This window comes from Nicotiana tabacum, chromosome 17 (genome assembly GCF_000715075.1).
Source record: "Nicotiana tabacum cultivar K326 chromosome 17, ASM71507v2, whole genome shotgun sequence".
In the NCBI taxonomy this organism is placed as follows: domain Eukaryota; kingdom Viridiplantae; phylum Streptophyta; class Magnoliopsida; order Solanales; family Solanaceae; genus Nicotiana; species Nicotiana tabacum.
This window is the reverse complement of record NC_134096.1, coordinates 147,854,344-147,876,562: the sequence shown is the minus strand read 5'-3', so window position 1 is coordinate 147,876,562 and position 22,219 is coordinate 147,854,344. Positions and strand designations below refer to the sequence as shown.

The following is a 22,219-nucleotide window of genomic DNA, read 5'->3' as shown; positions in this document are numbered from 1 at the left end:
GGACTATTGCCCGAGTTCGACAAGTGCCAATTTGACCAAATCCCTCGAGCACAAAACATCGAGGGGACAACGGACCCCTCCCTGTGGGCTGACGATGTCCATTCCCCATTTGATGAAAGGCCAAGGGGACAACGACCAAATTAATGGCAGCAACTAAAAGCATAACCGGAGAAGGAAACATGGTCACTCTCCTCCACTCATCGATAGATCAAATTGAGGTAAGGATCATAAATCTAACCTGGGACTGGCGAAACCGTATAATTACATACTTGCAGGACAACGTATTCCTAGATGATAAAAAGGAAGCCAAGAAGCTCCGGATGCAAGCGGCCAGGTAGAACATCATTCACAACGACCTATACAAAAGGACGTATGGCATCCCCCTAGCGAAATGCTTAGGTCTGAATCAGACGCGGTGCATACTGGAAGAAGTCCACGAAGGCCACTACGGAGCTCACTTAGGCAATCGAGCTCTGGTCAGATGTCTCATACGGGCAGGTTACTACTGGCCTACCATGAAAAAAGAGGCCACAAACTTCGTAAAAAAATGCGAACAATGCCAAAAATACGCCCCAATGATCCATCAAGTGGGCGAGCATCTCCACTCGGTCACCTCCCCTTGGCCTTTCATCAAATGGGGAATGGACATCGTCGGCCCCCTCCTTGTGGGGCGAGGTAACATACGATCTCTTTTGGTTTTAACTGACTATTTCTCAAAATGGGTAGAAGCAGAAACATTCGCCCAAATACGTGAACAGGAAGTGATCGCCTTATATGGATAAATATTGTGTTCCACTTCGGCCTCCCCAAAGAGATTAGTTGTGACAACGGACCCCAATTTACTGGAAAAAAGGTCGCCGAATTTTTCGAGAAGTGGCATATCAAAGGAATACTCTCCACACCATACCATCCCGCGAGCAACGGGCAAGCGGAATCCTCCAATAAATCAATACTGAACATCCTGAAGAAAAAGCTTGAGGATGGCAAGGGATTATGGCCGGAGCTGTTACCAGAAGTGCTTTGGGCTTATCGCACAGCACCAAAGACGAGTACTGGAGAGACACCCTACTCTTTAGTCTATGGAATGATGCGGTAATGCCAGTCAGAGTCGGAGAGCCCAGTTTGCGATACTCCCATGAGAGTGGATCGAGAAACGATGAAAGTATATGGCAAGAGCATGACAAAGTCGAAGGACGGAGAGATATGGCCTACATAAGGATGGTCGCCCAAAAATAACAGGCAGAACGCTATTATAACAAAAAAGCCAAGATCGAACCACTCAAAGTCAGGGACTACGTGCTCAAGTCCAAAACACAAGCAAGTAAAGACCCGCGGGAAGGCAAACTAGGGACGACCCATATAAAATCGTGGTAGCAACAAAGAAAGGGTCATTTCAACTAGAAACAATGGAAGGAAAACTACTACCGAACAACTGAAACATTGCCCACCTCAAGTATTTCAACTTTTAAGAAAAAACGTCCTCCCAGTCACACTCTTTTTCCCTCACTTGAGTTTTGTCCCAATCGAGTTTTCTCGAGGAAGTTTTTAACGAGGCGAAAAGGGGGACACTTCCAAGTCAAAATGCGAACGGAACGAGACACCAGACAGTTAGTTCATTGACCAACCTCTTAACACGTCTCCAGGTCAACCAATGAAGGGACTAGATAGACTGGGACTGGAATGCCAACCCGAAAAACATGTAAATTTCTCCAAGTATGAGCGAAACACAAATGTATGAAATCCGCCCATGTTCTCTCCAGAACAACATCACCTCAATATCAACCCGCCCCCCAGCCACAATTAAGTAAATTACATTCGACCTCGTTCGAATTAAACTATATTCGACCTCATTCGAATTAAACCACATTCGACCTCGTTTGAATTAACTCACATTCGACCTCGTTCGAATTAACCCATATTTGACCTCGTTCGAATTAAACTACATTCGACCTTGTTCGAATTAAACCACATTCGACCTCGTTCGAATTAAACCACATTCGACCTCGTTCGAATTAACTCACATTCGACCTCGTTTGAATTAAACTACATTCGACCTTGTTCGAATTAAACTACATTCGACCTCATTTGAATTAACTTACATTCGACCTCGTTCGAACTAACTCGCATTCGACCTTGTTCGAATCGACTCACATTCGACCTCGCTCGAACCAACTCAATACAGGTTACGTTCGACCTCGTTCGTATTAACACCTGCTAATCCACGACCATGGCCAAAACCAAAGTTTTATGATTAAAATGACATTTATTACTTCAAATATATTCCTTACAAAAGCTAAAACAAATGCCAATAAAAGTATGTACAAGAATTACAAGCAAAAGAAAGAAAAACAACTACGTGCTACCTAACTCAGCAGCACCATCTCCACCCATTTCTCGACCTTCACCACCGGGATACTCATCGTCGTACTAGGCATCGTGCTCAATCCTTTTCACATCTTCCTCAGCATCACCAGCTTGTGGTGTGGCGGGGTCATAGCCACTAGGGGTGGGCGTCGGTCGGTTATTATGAAAGTACGGTTCGATTTATTGATTTTCGGTTTTGTAATATTAATAACCAAATCAAACCAAAGTATTTAAGGTTAGATGTGGTTTTTTCAAAGTTTGGTTCGGTTATTTTCGGTTTATTTTTTCGGTTTTAAACGGTTGAAGGAAATTTTATGCTTCTCTGGAAAAAGGAAATAGATTGTCATAATGAATGAATAGAAAAGAAGATATTGGTCCAACAACCATTGCACATAACAGAGACGGCATTAACAGCCATTGAATAGAAAAGAAGATATTGTCATAATGAATGAAGAGAAAAGAACTAAAACACAAAAAAAGAAACCTTATCTTAATAAAAAATCAACCAAAGAAATCTTGAACACCTTTTCCAGCAAAAACTCTATCAGAAAGTTCAGACAAAACAGCATTAACAGTGAGCAAAACTGCAAAACGACACTGGACTCAACTCAACTCAGAACACAGAAGAAGTCACACTAACCTGAGGAAGAAGGATGAGCGACGAGCTGAGGAAGAAGGCAGCAGTCACACAGAGCTGAGGAAAAAGGCAACAGTCGCAACAGTCGCACAGAGACAAAGTTGAGAAAGAACCCTAAATCTAATTTTTGATTTAGGTTTGGGAAATGGGAATTGGGAAGTAAGTGACTAAGTGTAACGTATCAGACTATCAGTAAGTTTGGGTAAATTGGGCTTCAAAGTTCAAATGGGTATTGGACTATTAGGCTTCAGCCTAAAATGGGTAATAAGTTTTGGACTCATAAAAGAACCCACATGTTCAAACCTATTTTTCTTAACTAATACCCAAATATTTGGTTTAACCGAAAATCGAAATACTAGTGAGGGTATTCAGGTGGATCCGAAGAATATAGAGGCGGTGCAGAGTTGGCCCAGACCATTCTCAACCACGGAGATTAGGAGCTTTCTTGGTTTGGCGGGTTACTACCGTCGCTTTGTGGATGGATTTTCATCTATTGCATCGCCCTTGACCAAATTGACCAAAAAGGGTGCTCTATTCAGGTGGTCGGATGAATGTGAGGAGAGCTTTCAGAAGCTCAAGACTGCTTTGACCACAGCTCCAGTGTTAGTTTTGCCATCAGCTTCAGGTTCTTACAGTGTGTATTGTGATGCCTCGAGGATAGGCATTGGTTGTGTTTTGATGCAGGAGGGTAGGGTGATTGCCTATGCCTCGCTCCAGTTGAAGACCTATGAGAAGAACTATCCTATCCATGATCTTGAGTTAGCAGCCATTGTTCACGCCTTGAAGATTTGGCGTCATTATTTGTATGGGGTTCATTGTGAGATCTATACTGATCACCGGAGTGTGCAGTATCTGTTAAAGCAGAAGGATCTTAATTTGCGTCAGCGGAGATAGTTGGAGCTTCTTAAGGACTATGATATCACTATTTTGTACCATCCGGGGAAAGCCAATGTGGTGGCCGATGCTTTGAGTCACCGGGTAGAGAGTTTGGGGAGTTTAGCATATCTTCCAGCAGCAGAGAGACCTTTGGCATTAGATGTTCAGACCTTGCGCCAGCTTGTCAGATTGGATATTTCGAAGCCTAGTCGGGTATTTTCTTGTGTGGTCTCCAGGTCTTCTCTTTATGACCGTATCAGGGAGCGTCAGTATGATGACCCTCACTTGCTCGTTCTTCAAGACAGGGTTCGGAGAGGTGATGCTAGGGATGTGACTATTGGTGATGACGGGGTGCTGAGAATACAAGGCCGGATATATGTGCCTAATGTAGATGGGCTTCGAGAGTTGATTTTTGAGGAGGCCCACAGCTCGCGGTATTCTATCCATCCGGGTGCCGTGAAGATGTACCATGGGACCAGTTTCTTCCACTCGCGGAGTTTGCATATAACAACAGTTATCAATCGAGTATTCAGATGGCTCCGTACGAGGCTTTGTATGGGAGGATGTGTAGATCTCTGGTTGGATGGTTTGAGTCGGGTGAGGCTAGGCTCTTAGGTACAGACTTGGTCCAGGATGCATTAGATAAGGTGAAATTGATTCAAGAGCGACTTCGCACGGCGCAGTCTAGGCAGAAGAGCTACGCGGATAGGAAGGTCTGTGATGTGTCTTTTATGGTTGGGGAGAAGGTTTTGCTGAAGGTATCACCCATGAAGGGTGTTATGAGGTTTGGGAAGAGGGGCAAGTTGAGCCCCCGGTTCATTGGACCTTTTGAGGTTCTTCAGAGGATAGGAGATATGGCTTATAAGCTTGCCTTGCCACCCAGCTTGTTGAGTGTGCATCCAGTGTTTCATGTTTCCATGCTCCGGAAGTATATTGGAGATCCGTCCCATGTTTTGGATTTCAGCACTGTTCAGTTGGAGGGTGATATGACTTATGATGTGGAGCCGGTAACAATTTTGGATCGGCAGGTTCGAAGGTTGAGGTCAAAGGATATAGCTTCAGTGAAGGTGCAATGGAGAGGACAGCCTGTGGAGGAGGCTACCTGGGAGACCGAGCGGGAGATGCGGAGCAGATATCCACGCCTATTCGAGACTCCAGGTATGTTTCTAGACCCATTCGAGGACGAACGGATATTTAAGAGGGGGAGGATGTAACGACCCGGCCGGTCGTTTCGAGAGTTATAACCCCGTTTTCCCTATTCCTACTTCTTTTTGGTGTTATTCAACTATATTATATTATATCGGATTAGTGAGTTCGAGTCCGGAAGGAACTCGGAGTGAAATGAGACACTTAGTCTCATAATTAAAAAAAACAAATTGAATTAGAAAAGTGGACCGGATATGGACCTATATGTAAACGACCTCAGATTTGAATTTTGATGATTCCAATAGCTCTGTATGGTGATTTTGGGCTTAGGAGCGTGTTCAGAATATTATTTGAAAGTCCGTAGAGGAATTCGGCTTGAAATGCCGAAAGTTTTATTTTTGAGAAGTTTGACCGGGGGGTTGACTTTCTGATATCGGGGTCGAAACCCGATTCTGAAAATTGGAATATCTCTGATATGTCATTTAGGACTTGTGTGCAAAATTTGAGGTCAATCGGACATGATTTGATAGGTTCCGGAGTTGTTTGTAGAAATTAGAAATTTTAAAGTTCATTAGGCTAGAATTGGGGTATAATTCATGATTTTAGAGTTGTTTGAGGTGATTTGAGGATTCAACTAAGTTCGTATGATGTTTTAGGACTTATTGGTATATTTGGTTGAGGTCCCGAGGGCCTCGGGTGAGTTTCGGATGGTTAACGGATCAAAAATTGAACTATAACAGCTGCTGCAATTTCCTTTTGTTGGAAATTGCTTCTGCCCAGAAATCGAGCCCAGATCGAGCTTAGGGTCGAGGGCTACGATCGAAGCCCAGATCGAGCTCAGGGTCGAGGGCCACGATCGAAGCCAAGATCGAGCCCAGAGTCGAGGGCCTGATCGAAGCCATGATCGAGCCCAGGGTCGAGGGTCACGGTCGAAGGCCGGGTCGAAGACATAATCGAGGGCCAGGATCGAGAACCAGGATCGAGGGGCAGGACCGAGGACCAGGATCAAGGACCTCGATCGAAGGCCAAGATCGAAGGCCAAGATCTAAGGCCAAGATCGAGGCAGAACCGAAGATGTCTGGGCAGAATTATAAAAACAGGGATTTCGTCCCATTTGCCATTTTTGATAAATTGGAGCTTGAGGAGAGGCGATTTTTGATATATTTTCAAGAAAAACTTGAGGTAAGTCCCTTGTGATTATTTCTACTCCATAATATTGAATTATCATCGAATAATCCGACTAGATTATATGATTTTGAGGTGTAAATCGGAGATTGGGACTTAGAAATTTGGAAATAAGATTTGTAGATTTGAGGGTCGAGTTGAGGTCGAATTTTGTATGGGCTTTCAGATTTTGTAACTTTTGTCGGGTTCCGAGACGTGGGCTTCACGGGTGATTTTTGAGCTAATTTTCAGATATTTATGAAAAAATCATTATTATCTTGTGGAATTAATTCCAATGAATTCTATTGACTGAAACGAATTATTTATGACCAGATTCGAGGCATTCGGAGGTCGATTTGCGAGGCAAAGGCATAGTAGAGTAAAAAGTTTCACGTTTTGAGGTAAGTAACGATTGTAAATCTAGTCCTGAGGGTATGAAACCCGGATTTTGTATCATTCTACTATTTTTAGTGACGCACATGCTAGGTGACGGGCGTGTGGGCGTGCACTGTTGGGGATTTATGACTTGGTCCGCCCCGTAGCAACTGTAAAGTTGCATACTTTGTTGAAACCATTGATACTTATATGTTTTAGAAAACTTTTCTGTAAATTGGGCTAAATGCCATGTTTGGGCCTTGCGCCAATGCTGTTTGGACCCTTAGGGGCTGTTTCTTACTATCCTCTCACTGTTTTCGATTGAAAATCTATACTCAGTCATATTTTTACTTGTTTACCGCATAACTCAGTTTTATATCTCTATTTTGATGCATATAAATATTTTGGACCGAATGCCCTGTTTTACTAAAATGCCCGAGTGGCCTGATTTGTGAGGATGGGTGTGGATCGGGGCTGCCCGCCTGCAACATACTTTATGACTGAGTGAGGCCGAGGGCCTGATTTATGAGGATGAGTGTGGATCGGGGCTGCCCGCCTGTAACATATTTTATTATTATCGCACGTGAGTTGTCCATGCAGATTATAGTGCTTTGGATGAAGGAGCCCCTCCGGAGCCTGTACACACCCCCAGTGAGCGCAGGTACCTACTAAGTGCGAGTGCCGAGTGCTGAGTGACTGGGAGGCAAGAGTGATTTTGAGGTATGCCCGAGTGGCAAGAGTGATTATAAGGTGTGCCCGAGTGGCAAGAGTGATTGTGAAGTATGCCTGAGTGGCACGAGTGACTGTGAGGTTTGTCCGAGGGGCTGTATATGAGTGATGTTTTGCCCGAGGGGCTGTTTATGATTTCATCATTTTTGCTCACCTTTGCATTGAGCCTTTGTTTGAAAAACTGTTGGAAAAATATCTTTAAATGATTTTTACTGGAACTGGGTTTAAACGAGATGTTTGAATCAAATCCTGATTTTTTTAAGAGCATGTGGTATTTTACTGAGATTTCCTGATATGAACGTTATATGCTTTGTTGTTCATCACTACTGCTCAGTCTTTATTTATTGTTGTTATTTACTGAGTTGGCGTACTCACATTACTCCCTGCACCTTGTGTGTAGATCCAGGTGTAGCTGGACACGGTAGCGGTTATTGAGTGTCCTGGTTGCAGATTTTCTTGGAGATAGCAAGGTAGCTGTTTGGCGATCGCAGCCCCTACTCTTCTCCCTCTTATCTTCCTCTAGTTGTATTTAGCTATTTTTCGGGTTGAGTTAGCCTTGATATTGTTAGACAGATTGTAGTATATGCTCATGACTAGTGACACCCCAATGTCGAGCTTTTCTTTTTCGCACTTCTATTTTTCTTTGATTTGAACTCTTTAAATGGAGGTTTTATGTTACATAACCTTGAAATTATTTTTGAAATGAAAATTTAATTTTTTTTGAAAATGAGTCGGCTTGCCTAGTTCCATAATAGGCGCCATCACGACAGAGGTTAGTTTGGGTCGTGACAGATGTCCAAATTGCTTCCACCATTCAACTATAGAAAAATATTTTAAAAGTTAATAAGTATAAATCAAATAAATTAATTTAAAGTTATAAGGATATCTATATTAAAGTTAGTTACCTGGCGACCTTATGTCTCTGGCTCTAATGGCCGCTTGTAAACCAAATAGGCCCTCTGCTTGTGAGTACCTACCAAACTCCTCCCATATTTGATCTATCGTCGCTGAATTAGGGACCAATTTCTCAAGACATGCATGGTATCCAATCCACACCTCTGAAGCTAAAGTTTCATCTACAGTGTTCTTGTAAAATAATCCCAGGTTAAGAAGATGGCCTGTTGCATACAAAGGTCGATGGAGTTGATTCTCCCACCTGGTATCAATTATCTCAAAAACTTTCTCATATTTCCTAATATCTCCTTCAAATGATGCTGCAATAGTCTCTTTGGCTCTATCCATAGCTTCATAAAGATAGCCCATTGGTGATTTTCTCTCTCCATCCACCATACGAAGTACGCTAATCAAAGGACTACCAACTTTAAGAGCCCGAACGACGTCATTCCAGAATGATGGAGAAATGAGAACTTTGGCAGTTTTTTTCCCCGCAGCTTCCTTTGCATATCTATTATCTTTCCATTCATTTGAAAGAACTAGCTTTCTCAAGTTTTTCTTTTACAAGTAAAAACTATGCAAAGTTAAGAAAGTCGTTGCAAATCTAGTCTTGGCCGGTCTCACCAAATTTCTTTCATTTGTAAATTTCCTTATCAAATTCAACAACGGCCTCTGACTGATGTAAGAATATACCCTGACGGCCTTAGTGAAAACTGTAAAAGTAACAATAACAATTTTATAGTTAATACTTAATAGGATAGGACATAAGTATAAATAAAGTTAAGGGCTTTAAAGATAACTATATTAATGTTACCTGAAGCATATGGGTTTTCCTTGAATAAGTCACCAAACATCAAGTTGATACAATGGGCAGCACATGGAGTCCAATAAATATGTGGATACATAGCTTCCATCATCCTACCCGCACTAACATTCTCACTAGCATTATCTGTAACAATTTGTATAATATTTTGCTTTCCAATTTTATCAATAGTCTTTCTAAACAAGTTGTATATTTTGATTCCATCCGTAGAAGAGTTGCTAGCATCGTGAGATTCAAGAAAAACACTCCCTCTTGGAGAGTTCACCAACACATTTATGATCATTTTTTCATTCCGTACTATCCATTTATCCATTATAATGGAACATCCAAACTTGTTCCATTCCACTTTATGCTCCTCAATAATTTGGTCTATCTTCTTCACCTCTTTTTTAAGATGAGTTACTCTAACTTCATGATAGCTAGGAGGCTTCATTCCTGGGCTATATTGTCCTACAGCCTTAATGAATTTATCAAAAGTTTTATAGTTAACACAGTTGAAAGGAAGCCCTGTATCATACTCCATGCTTCAAAGGCACTTACAGCGCGGTCCCTCAAAATCTTCTTGGCTTCTATACCTGGACCTTCTTCACCTTTTTCCTTTTCTTGTTGTTTTGCCGAGAAATAAAGATTGAGAGGACCTTTTGTCACTGTACGTGGCATCGTGGATGACCCACTAGAACTATTTGAAGATATCTTATGAGTTTTTTTTTTTTGGGGGGGAGGTCAGGGTTCATTTCACCATCTTCATCTATTTCATTATCTTCATCAATTAGATTCACCGATGCTTCAAAATTCACTTGAGTTCTTGTCACATTTTTCTTATCAACAAACGCTTTTACTTCCTCCCTAACCTCGGGCGGACAAAGGGGACATTGTACTATATTTTTAAATCCACCTATCAAATATTGCTTGTGACGAGTTATCCCACCATGATATATTTTTTTCACAAAACACACATTTAATTGTGGATCTTGATGAGCCTTGTATAGCATAATTCCAAGCTATATCATTTCGTTTATTACTATCGGATGACGCCATTTCAACGCTGTTTTATGAAAAAAAAATTATCAAGTCAATATGCAATTAATTCTACTCTATAAGACTATAAATCTATAATTGAAAAAACAGAGCAACAAATAAATAAAGTTACTGCCTCTGCTCGATTTTGAAAAACATAGCAAAAAAATAAAAATAAAGCTACTGCTTGACTGCCTCTGCTCGATTTTGAAAAACAGAGCAAAGCTACTGCCTGACTGCCTCTGCTCAATTTTGAAAAACAGAGCAACAAAAAAAAATACAGCTACTGCCTCTGTTCGATTTTGAAAAACAGAGCAACAAATTGAAAAATAAGAGCTGAAAGAGATGATGGAAGAAACAGAGCAAAGAACCCAAAAACAGAGCAAAGAAAGAAAGAAAGAAGAAAAACAAAGCAAAGAAAGAAGAAGAAGAAGAAGAAAGGCAATATACATAAACGGCCCCTTTAAGTTGTCCCTAACGATCAGACAGACACCTCACCTGATCCCTTTTTCATTTTAACATTTCAAGTGGTTATTAAATGTATCTCATGAACACCCGAGTCTGGCAGACTATATGTGTGAGTTACACTCGCCAGTGACATGTCAAATGAACCAATTAAAGAATGACATGTGTAAATTATAATAAATTTTTTGATAAATATAAAGTAAATACATTAAAAAAATCCTTTTTAGTAGTATTAACCAACTCCCCTCCCCCTCCCCCCTTCTCCTCATCTTCTTCCTTCACACTCTCCCTCTCACCTCCTCCCCCCAAATAACCCCTCACACTGATTTTCTAGCACCATCCAAGAAATTGGATGACACATACCCACATTTAAAAAGATCAAATAAGAGAACCATTTGAGGTCTTCTTCTTCTCTAAGAAAACAGAGCAAGACCCAAAAGAAAAAGCAGCACCGCAAATCTATCTCATGAAAAAAATGCCATAGCCTTTAGAGCACCCATCTCTCTATTTATTCTTTTTCCTATTTTCATTTTTAGAACTCCACCATAACACCATAAAATACAACACTAAAATTAATCACCGTCCATTTTTTCCGGCAAACAAATCATGAAGACCCAGCAGCTTTAACCATGGGTAAATATTGCCAAAAATAAGATTGAAATTTTATGGGTATCAATGATATTGTTATGGCGAGGTTGCTACCATTGATTATTTTTCAATACTGAAGGAGAGGAGGCAGACTAATGGGGGAAGGTCATGGGTAAAAATTACCGGAAATGGGATTGTTTTTTCCGGGTGCTCAGTGATATTGTTATAGTATGGTGGCTGTTATTGATTATTTTTTTTCAAGATTGAAGGAGAGAAGGTGGATAAATGGTGGAAGATGGAGGTGCTACTGATGTTGCTATATTTAGGTTAGGAAAGTTTTTGGCAGCTGAGATGAATTAGTTTGGAAAGAAAGTGAAATTAATGTGGGAAAAATTTAAAATATAGTGGGATCCACAAATAAATTATGGTATATTCAAATAAAATAAGGTTAAAATTTAAAAAAGGAAAAGAAAAAAACTTTATTTTGAGGATTTCACGCGCTCATATGTGAATGCAAAATACACATTTTGCCATGTCAGCGTGAGGGATTTACGAGGTCGCACTTTAGTCAAGAAAAAGTGTCTAATTGATAATCGTGTCAGTTGAGGTGTCTGTCTGATCGTTAGGGACAACTTAAAGGGGCCGTTTATGTATTTCACCAAGAAGAAAAACAGAGCTGAAAAAGATGATGGAAGAAAGAAAAATAGAGCTGGGCTGAAAGAGAAGAAAAACAGAGCTGAAAGAAGAAGAAAAATAGCAATAACTGAAGAAAGAAGAAAGAAAAAGAAAAAGAAAAAGGAAAAAGAAGACCAGCAATGACGATCGACCAGAAGAAGAAGAAAGTAGAAGAAGAAGAAAAGAAAATAAAGAAACATACCTGGTGAAGAAGGGGCCGCTGATGGCTGGCGATGGAAGAAGAAGAAGATGTGAACCCAAGCCCTAATTTTGTCGCTGAAGGAGAACTAGAGAAGAAGGGCCACTGCCCGTAAGAATCGCTGCTCGTAAGAAGTGATTTCACCCAAGCCCTAATCGCGACTTAAGTGCCTTTTTTTTTTTTTTTTAAAATAGCGACGCTACGCTCGCTTCTCGCCACACTGTCGCCTCTCGCTACACAAACAGAGGCGACCGCTATTTTGAATCGCAACGCAACAGACCCTCTGTAGCGATACACACTCGCCTCGCGTCGCTACACGCTTTTAGTGCTGTAGCGAGCGCTATTTATAACACTGGCCCCACCTTAGGCTATCGGCTGTCTGCTCATTTACTGTGCAACTCTCTAGTCTTGCAAGTAGGTCCTCAAGCTCTCAATCATGTCCATATTTTCTGAAGTGTAGGTTTCAGGTGCTACCTTCTCTACTATGTGAAATGGTAGAATATGAGCACATGAAACCTGGAAAAGGTTTGGAAAGTCATTCTTTAGAGTTGACTTATCCAGCCATTTGCCTTTTCAAATATTGATGTGTAATCCATTGCCTACTGAAAGAAATGTTCTGAAAAAACTCGTCCCAAAGTTTTTGTATTCTCTTCCAAAGACCACAGCATGAGGGGCCCTTGATAGCATGGTGCACCATTGACTTTGAACTCCATGCTTTGCCGTTACTATCTTTTCCCAAAGGTTAGATTCCTCCAGGCCATACTCCGTAGCCATTTTATTAACATATATTTGCTTTGAGCAGCAAGATCTCTAATACCAAACCACCTTGAGACTTAGGCTGTGACTTTTGACCACTTTACCAAGTAGCACTTGTGCTTCTTACTGTTACTTTCAACAGGAAGGTTCTTCTTATTTTGTCCCGTTGCTTTTGTACCTTACTTGGGATGGAAAAGAGTGACATGTAGTAGGTAGCAATTATATCCAACATGTTGTTGATTGAATGTAAGTCTGCCTCCCTTTGAAAGATGTAGCATCTTCAAGTAGCATGGCTTTTTTGGAACTTCTTAATTACACCATTACAGATTTCTGTTGATCTGAATTTAGCACCAACTTTTTGTCCTACATAAGTTGTTAGAAAAGAATCGGCGTTGCAGTATAAGTTTTCTGCCAAAACTTCCCGATGAGGAACATCATTGACTGGGTAGATAGTAGTTTTGAGCACAAAGCGTTAAAAATGAGGAGGGTAAGATTAAGATACAATAACTTACTCACTTGGGACCCTTTGCTCCACAAAAATTTGCGTGGAAAAATCCATAATCATCTTCAAGATGTTGCAGTGACTTCTGTTATATGTTGTGAAGGGGATCGATGGACAATGTCTCTTAATATCGGAAAAGGAAGAGACTTAATAGGGGATAAAAAAATTTATTGAAGACAATAGCCTGGAGGAGAGAGATGATCTTGTATTTGAACTTCTTAAAAGTTCAAATAAGAGTGTCATGTTCAAGGTTCAAATTCTTAGAGGTGACTTCCGAGAGGAATTATTGAAGCAAAATGAAGAGCTTATTTGAAACAAAATCTAAATATTTTGGAGTTAAGTATTAACTTTAAAAGGTGTAGTTGTTGAACTTTAACACATTCATCCATGGGGATTAATTTTCGAGTGTTGTTAAATGTCTACTACACATTTTTGAATCAACGTGTCTATTTAAAACCACCCCTTTCAATTCATTCATAACATTTCACCATCGCTTGCCATTAGCTGTCACTTCAAATAAATTATCACCCTTACACCTCTTTTTTTTTCCTCTCTATAAAACGTACCGCACCTCTCACCATCCCCTTAATGTTGTCAAAGGCTCATTTAAGACGATTTTAAGCCCTGAAGCTCTGAAAAGCTTAGGGAGTGTGCTTCGCCTCGCTTAAATTCTAGTGTAGGCAAGGCACTAAGGTGTATACACTCATTGCCCATGAGTTCTTTTTGAATCAAGCATTACTAAACAACAAATATAAGTGCTTAAAGCCCAATAGACCTGGAGTGCTTTTTAGAGCTTTTCGCCTTTTGACAACAATGCTTATATTCACCTCTTTCATATACTAAATTCCCTTTCAAAAAAGAACAATGCCACCAAGCAGAGATATTAATGCCTCCTTTGATGAGATAGACCAACAACTCCACACTATTCGGCTGATGGTGGATGAAACCATGGACCATATTCCTGAACAGTAAAACAAGAAGGATCAAGAGTTGCAATGTCATCCTCAGCATCATCAATTATGAAACAGTAAAGTTTAATATTGGAAGACATTTAATACACTGACATTTAAACATTACCAAGGACCAATTTACATATTCATAATTACAAAAAGGGACACACATGACGAAAACTAAACAACAACTAGACCAAAGGAAAAAAAAACTAAAGCATAATAACATCAAGCAACCCTAATATTAAAAGCCTAAACATCTGCTTAATGGCTGGTGGATATCCACGTGGAGTAATGTACTCATTCGCCTTGCATAGATGGAGAAGGATTTGACAGAGCATCCTCTTGATACTTGTGCTACGATTATCATGTGCACTTTGGTAAGGATTAAGCTCTCCTTCCACCTAACATAGTGAGGAAGGACTTATATTTTTCACTATTTTGTGGGGAATAATCTAGGAATCTCCAAGGGCAAGTGATGTTCGGTTCAAAATTCTGACAGATAATGGGTTCCCCCTTCGTCCTTATCCACTTAAATATCAGTTTTTTCTGTAGCATTTCAGACCTGTAACGTGCACTTAATCCATACATCATGCATTGCAGTCTTACTTATAGAACGAAGCTCGGCGGGTTTATATTTGTCACTGTTATATTCCTACTAACTGCACCACTCAAAATGGATGCAAACATATTTCCATATAGGGGTGGGCATAATACCGACCGAATCGAAAAAATCGGCCGAATCGAAAATTTCGATTTATTTGGTTTCGGTTTTTCGGTTTATTCGGTCAGTTTGCGGTTTATTATTTTAAGAATTTCGGTGTTCGGTTTGGTGGTCGATTTTAATGGTTCGGTTTTTAGTTAAACCAAAAAATTGAAGAACCGATAAAGAAACCAAGTGTCAAAATAGTCAATGTATTTGTACATTAGCCTTGGGACAAAATCACATTATAAGATTGTTATTTCCACCATCACTAATATAATTTATTAGCTAATAGTATATGTTGGATATTCTTTGTAGCAATATGTGTACCGTGTATGGGAAATAGATAAAATCAAACAGTTTTTCATCTGCATTACTGAACGTTCGAATTTCATCATCCAGGATGTACCAAAGCAAAAACATATTTGCTGTGCGTTCCAACACAATTGATGACTGCGAGAGCTCATTGGAATGGTTCTCTTAATGAAATATTAAGAGATAATGAGTTGGTTCTGGAGCAAATGAACACCCAATGGTTCTCCTATAATGCTGCCACTACCACTGCTGCTACTTCTGTTTTGTCTTAAGCTCAGTCAAGGATTATCATAAAGGGAATTATATGAATTTGAACCGAAAATCGAACTGATTAAACTGAACCGAACAAGAAAAAAATTGAACCGAACCGAACCGAACCGAACCGAAGTTATTATGGTTCGATTTTGGTAATTAAAATCACAAATCAAAAACCGAATTAACCGAACTGAAATTCTATAAAATCGAACCGAATCGACCGATGCCCACCCCTACTTCCATAGACTCCTAAACGAGGATGAGGACAGGAGCATTGTGCTCGGGGAGTTGAAGAACTTAAAAGTCCAACGAGATTTCAGGTTTTGTAGGCATATTAAGATTGGGGAAGTTGAGGAGGCTATGCGAAAGATGAGTAGGGGTAGGATGACCGGACAAGACAAGATTCCGGTGGATTTTTGGAAGGACGCAGGTTGGGCAGGCTTGGAGTGGCATACTGAATTGTTTAATGTCATTTTTAGGATGAAGCGGATACCGAAAGAATGGAGGTGGAGTGTGATGGTCTCATTGTACAAGAACAAGAGAGAAGTCTAGAATTGCACTAACTATAGAGGTATCAAGCTGCTGAGTCACACCATGAAAATTTGGAAGAGGGTAGTGGAAATGAGGGTGAGAAGGAGTGTGTCTATTTCGGAGAATTAATTCGGATTCATGCCGGAGCGGTCGACTACAGAAGTCATCCATCTTGTTAGGAGGTTGATGGAGCAGTGTAGGGATAGGAAAAAAAGATTACATATGGTATTCATTGACTTAGAAAAAGCCTACTACAAAGTCCCTAGGGAGGTTCTATGAAGATGTTTGGAAGTTAGCGGCGTTTCGGTAGCGTTAATTAGGGTGATTAAGAATATGTACGATGGAACTAAGATTTGGTTGAGAACCATGGGAGGGGATTCAGATTATTTTCCAGTGATGATGGGATTACATCAGAGATCAACTCTTAGCCCATTTTTATTTTCCCTAACGATGGATGTGCTGATGCGTAGCATACAGGGGGAAGTGCTATGGTATATGTTATTTGCAGATAATACAATGCTTATTGACGAGACGCGTGGCGGGATTAATGCTAAGCTGGAGGTGTGGCGACAGAACCTGGAGTCTAAAGGTTTCAAGTTGAGCAAGACAAAAGCAGAATACTTGGAGTGTAAGTTCGGTATCGGGATGCATGAAGTAGAAGTGGACATGAAGCTTGTTACCCAAGTCATCCCCAAGAGAGATAGTTTCAAATATCTTGATTTTATTACACAGAGTAACGGGGAGATTGACGAGGATGTCACACACCTTATAGGAGCGAGGTGATTGAAAGGGAGGCTTGCTTCTAGTGTTTTGTGTGACAGAAATTTACCGCCTAGATTTAAGGGCAAGTTCTACAAAGCGGTAGTTAGACCGGCCATGTTGTATGGAGCCGAGTGTTGGCCAGTCAAGATATCTTATGTCCCCCAGATGAAAGTAGCAGAAATATGGATGTTACGGTAGATGTGTACGCATACCAAAAAAGATAAGATCAAGAATAAATATATTAGGGACAAAGTGGGTGTGGCTCCTGTGGAAGAGAAGTTGAGGGAATTGAGGCTGAGATAGTTTGGTCATGTGAAGATGAGAGACGCTGATGCCTCGGCTAGGAGGTGCGAGAGGTTGCTCGTGGCGAGTCAGAGGAGGGGCAGAAGGAGGCCTAAGAAGAACTGGGGTTAAGTGATTAGGCAGGACATGGTTCTGCTCCAACTTACTGAGGACATGACCCTCGATAGAAAGGTGTGGAGGTCGAAAATTAGGGTGGTGGGTTGATAGACAATCTAGAGTTTTGCTTTGTCTTACCAGTAGTAGTAGTACTAGTTGGGTACCTTCCTATTCCTAGTCCCTTGTTTCTATACGGTATGTCAGTATTAGCAGTAGGATTGGCACTATTCTTGTAGTTTCATATCCCTGGATCTCTGTCATTATTCGTTGTATTATTTGCTTACACTATCTTATTACATTGTTGTTGCTATTGTTTCTCTATTGCTCTATTTTTTTACGTTCTTGAGCCGAGAGTTTTTCGAAAATATCCTCTCTACCTTCATAGATAGGGGTAAGGTCTGCGTAACATTACCCTCCCCAAACATCACTTGTGGGATTACAATGGGTGGTTGTAGAAAAAGAGTTTTATCCTCTCAAGGCATGAATATTATTAGCTCTGATCCTTGAATCATAGATAAATTATTTCTTTCTCGTGGAGTTAACCTGCCCGAGTGGTCTGATAATGTGTTACTGTTGTCTATTTTATCCTTATGGAAACGTTATTTCTTTGTCTGAAAGTATGATTACCCTTCCTCCGGCATTAGAAGGAGAACTATCTGATCTAAGGAGTGAAGTTTTGCTCCTTTTACTTTTATTTTGCTTAACTATGCCGGGTTGTTATGTTTGATTTCTATCCATGTTTTAGTTATTTGGGGGACATACCAGGATACTGATATTGTGTCATTAACATTTTGGTATTAGGGCTTGCATTTGGGGCCAATAATTGAAGGGTTGAGGCGGGAAACAAAGCGAGTAGACAAGAGGTTTCTGAGGTATCTGGGCGCCAATAGTTTCTTATGTTAGTATTGAGCTTTTATGATAGAGATTCAGAAGTTACATTGACAAGCAATTGTGCTCAGTTTCAAGTTTGTCAGTAGAGTTGCAGGAAAATAGGTGCTGTAAAGGATTTGTAAATAGCAGACCCTCATGATATTTGTAGGGAACTGCATTATCACGGTAAAAAGGGTAATATAATAGTACTTAATATTGTTATTTTTTAAAATTTTGGTCCCTTCTTATTTCTTTTCGCCCAATGAAATGTAGAAGGCGGTGGAATGAACTGCTTTTAGTTGAATTGTCAGGAATTACCCTTACCTATTGCAGCAAATTCTGTCTTCATGATTTTTAGCAGTGTTAGTGATATAGCTCTCGTCTTTGTTTTTTCCTTAGTCTTGCTATTTGGGTATGAGACACATGTTGGTATGGTTTTTTGTGGCATGCCAATTTTGAGTTGTGTGTTTTAGTTGCTGCTGTAATTAAAAGGTTTCAAATTAAGCAATCAAGGGGTGTGGTATAGTAGTCAATTAGGTGGGATGAAAATTATAGGTTAGTTTCTAGCTGAGACAAAAGATTTCGATAATTGTTTTGCTATTCGATATCAATGTAATGAAAACGATCTAGGGTTATGGTCTATCTAACAATCCTATTGTATTCTTCAATTGAATTGACCGACTAATTTATCTAGCTTATTGGTTGACAGGGTTAATATTGCTCATAAGAATCTGTCGAGTTCTTACTCGCCTATTCAAGCTAACCTAACGCCTATATGTCTATGGAGTTAGAATCAACAAGAACGCATTTATAATTCCTGTAAATCAACCAAGCAAGGCAATTAGGTATATGTCTATCCTAACCACGAATCCGTTCTCCGATGCCCGAGTTCAAGAACTTGCCCTACTCAATCCTATATGCAATATAGAATTCCCACTTTCGAGTTCAATTCTAGATTCGTAGATAATATTCAATTGGTGATCAAGCAATTAAATAATTAAGTGCAAGATTGAATAAATAAACTAATATGATAAATCAAGAAGTCAAAATCAATATCCGAATAACAATAGTCATGAAAGAACCACAACCCTAGAACGTGAAGTTTAGCTCCACATAGACATGGTAGCCAAACAACAAATCATATAAAGAAACATAAAAATTACTAAGTTTGGTAGGAGAAAGATGAAACTTGATGAATTCCGGCCTCCACAACTTTGTCATATAAAGAAATATGCCAAACATCACTACCCCACACTTAAACCTTTGTTCGTCCTCGAACAAACCATCATATAGTAGACGAAACAAAATTAAACTCTTATCGTTCAAAGCACACTGCACCTATGACCGTGGTTATTTGCTACAATTAGGCTCTAGACTATGCATCAACACACTTCCCTTTTCTTATGCCCTTCTTTAAACATATTCGAACAAAGACAACATGCTCACAACAATCCTAACCTCAAAAACCGACTCAATGTCACAATGCACTCATGGCTTGAACAACCAACATCATAGAGAAGTCTAATAACGTTACCTATCCCTCGTGAAACCATGTGCCCTCACAACAAAAGCAAAGAGAGTAGAATCAATCCACACATTCGAATCTCATGCTCACAAAGAAAATCGCTCACTCTCACAAAAGAAGTCGCATGCATGCAGTTGGTACCATAGGCTTGCCCTTAATGTAAATCTCTACTAATGTAGGCTCGCTCGATCTAAAATCAATTAGGACTTTTTTCATGGTTGTAATGTGGGCTAAGGGACGGGTAGGATATATTTTAGGAATAGTGACTCAACTTCCTAAGCACTTTAACACATCATCAAATAACTTAAGCGCAAATTCTTCAACACCACTTCAATTTCACAAATAATATCACCCCAACAATATTTCCTCTTTCTTTAAGCACTACTTTAATTCATACCCACTAGCAAGAATAAGACAACAATTTATTCCTCTATATTTTTCTTTCTTCTCTTTTTTTTTTTTTTCCGCTAGTGGCGTATTATTTTACAAAATAAGTGCACCCTTCTTTCTTTCATTGGTTCCACTCAAAAGTCACCCCACACTTAGTCCCTTCTTACTTCTTTTAGCGCTCATCTAACAATTAAAGTGCTTTAAGAGGTAAAAGGATCAAAACAATGTCAATTAAGAATAAAAAGGGTATAGGCTTGTAATGTGGGTACCAAATAAAAGGTCTACAGGCTCAAAAAGGGTTAACTAGGGATAGATTTTATTTGTGATAAGCAATAAGCTCAAAAAGATCAAAGAAAGCCTAAAATCATTTTTCAAACCGAGCATCACCTAAAATTTCGCTTCAACTCACATACCGGGCAAGTTCTAGACACAAGTACATTACATGGACTACACAAAAACCTCACCACACATGGCACATGACTCGCTAAGGACGGTCACATTCCGACTCTCAAACAATGCAAGTATTCACGGAGCAACGAGATATTAAGCATTAAACGCAAAGTGAACACAAGTCAAGAAAAATGAGAAATAGGCTGCAACAAAATATGCTATCCGTTTTAACAAGGCATCATCAATAATTTCAGAGTGAGAAGGGAAGATATTACATATGTAAAAGCTTAAATATGCCAGTATCAACCAAGTCAAGGTCACCTAGGTTCATCATTCTTCCTCCTTTTATTCCCTACATTCCTACTTCTACTCTAAAAAGAAAACAAAATTACCCGGTTCAAACTACATCCCATGGAAAAGAACCGAGGCACAAAGAAAAACCACAGGGGATTATTACTATCTACAAAGATACTTTTTTTTTTTTTTATAAATAAACTAATAGATAAACTGATAGTTACTCCATATAGATGAATTTACTGCTATTTTATGCCATTAATCCAGTGAATATATTAGTACATTCATCCATACATCAAACATAAATCACCCCCACCCCACACTTAGGATTGTGCGTTGTCCCCAACGCACACAAACAAGGTAAAGTAGGGTGAGAAGGACTCCCTGAAGTCAAGGTGGAGGAGCATCTGCATCCATAGCATTCCTATCATCAACAACTGGTGCTGATTCTGTATCAGGTGTTACAGCGACCTCAATAGGCCTGTTGAGTGGAGCCTCGGTGACTATGGGAGGAACAGGAGTGGATGGTCCGGCAGTGGATGATGCAATCAGCTGGGAGATGTCTGTACCTGCACATTGAACCAGAGCTCTGAGGAGTAATGATATCTCCTTCATCATCGTGGCCTGCTCGGTCTGAACTCGGCTTAGATCCGCACGAGTCTGTCTCAACTCATCCCTGGTGGCACTCAACTCGACACGAGTCGCTATCAGCTCAGCCCTGTTCTCTTGCATATCTGCTTGCATATGCTCAAATAATTGTTGGACGGTGAGCTTAGAAGACCTTCCCTTGTTCGGCTCTAGAACATGAGTGACATCATATGGTCCTGGAGCTTTAGCCTCAATGTCATCATTCTCCTTGTCCCATAGTACTCCCCTCTCTGTTAAAAAAGCCGTTAGGGTATTAGCAAAGAACAGCCTCCACTTGTAATTCATCCTGGTTCGCTGCATTTGATCATGCATGATGGCTCCAAAGTTGAGTGGTATCCCCTCTAATAAAGCATATAATACGAGTGCGCGGTAACGAGGGACATCAGTTTTATGTTGGCATGGCAGCAGTCGGTTACAAATGAAATTTAGAGCCACACGTGCTAACGCACTCATGAATTCCTTTGCTATAGAGTGGTACTCCATACTCCCATGCTTCCATTCTGCATCCTTCCTGGTAGGGCATAGGACAGACTTAATGTGTGCATAATCTGGTGTTTTGCATATGGCGTCAAACCTGTCAGTGAGTGTGTGTGGCACCCTTAAGAAGTTATTCAGAGCTTCAGCTGACACATTAATATCTATCCCTCTTACTCGCACAATGTTTCCCCGTGCGTGACGCCAATTGGCGTAGAGCTCTCTAACAATGGTGAGGTTGGCTTTGCCATGACCTTTCAGAATGGGTCCCCATTTTTGCACCTCTCGAATTGACTGGAGAAACTCTGAGTACTTTGTCTTAAGTGGTCCGATGTTTATCGGCTTTTCCGGAATGTACTTCTTTGAAACCAATATCTTCTTATAGGCTCGGAATGCCTTCTCATTAACAAAGTATTTCTCCCAATCAACTCGGTCTATGGGTTCACCTTCGTCTTCATCACTCATGTTGATCTGTAGGTGGTCATTGTCCGAATCGGAATCGG

At 40.2% G+C, this 22,219-nt stretch overlaps 1 protein-coding gene across 1 annotated transcript; it reads right to left on the bottom strand.

Moving 5' to 3' along the window:
* Positions 1–2,865: 2,865 nt before the first annotated feature.
* Positions 2,866–9,668, bottom strand: LOC107764674 (uncharacterized). The gene is made up of 6 exons (XM_075235946.1): positions 9,549–9,668; positions 9,000–9,465; positions 8,879–8,898; positions 8,197–8,743; positions 3,005–3,058; positions 2,866–2,948 (listed from the first exon to the last, which is right to left on the bottom strand). Exons 1-6 carry the CDS (start codon positions 9,666–9,668, stop codon positions 2,866–2,868), a joined length of 1,290 nt encoding a protein of 429 aa, XP_075092047.1.
* Between the last annotated feature and the right edge of the window lie 12,551 nt (positions 9,669–22,219).

What these genes read in the sequence shown, in the direction of transcription:
- LOC107764674 (XM_075235946.1), bottom strand. Translation starts at nt 9,668, where the DNA reads ATGCCACGTACAGTGACAAAAGGTCCTCTCAATCTTTATTTCTCGGCA. An exon ending in GGAAAACCCATATGCTTCAG is followed by an intron (nt 8,899 to 8,999) that starts GTAACATTAATA and finishes TTACTTTTACAG; the next exon opens with TTTTCACTAAGGCCGTCAGG. An exon ending in CAGAGACATAAGGTCGCCAG is followed by an intron (nt 3,059 to 8,196) that starts GTAACTAACTTT and finishes CTTTTTCCTCAG; the next exon opens with CTCTGTGTGACTGCTGCCTT.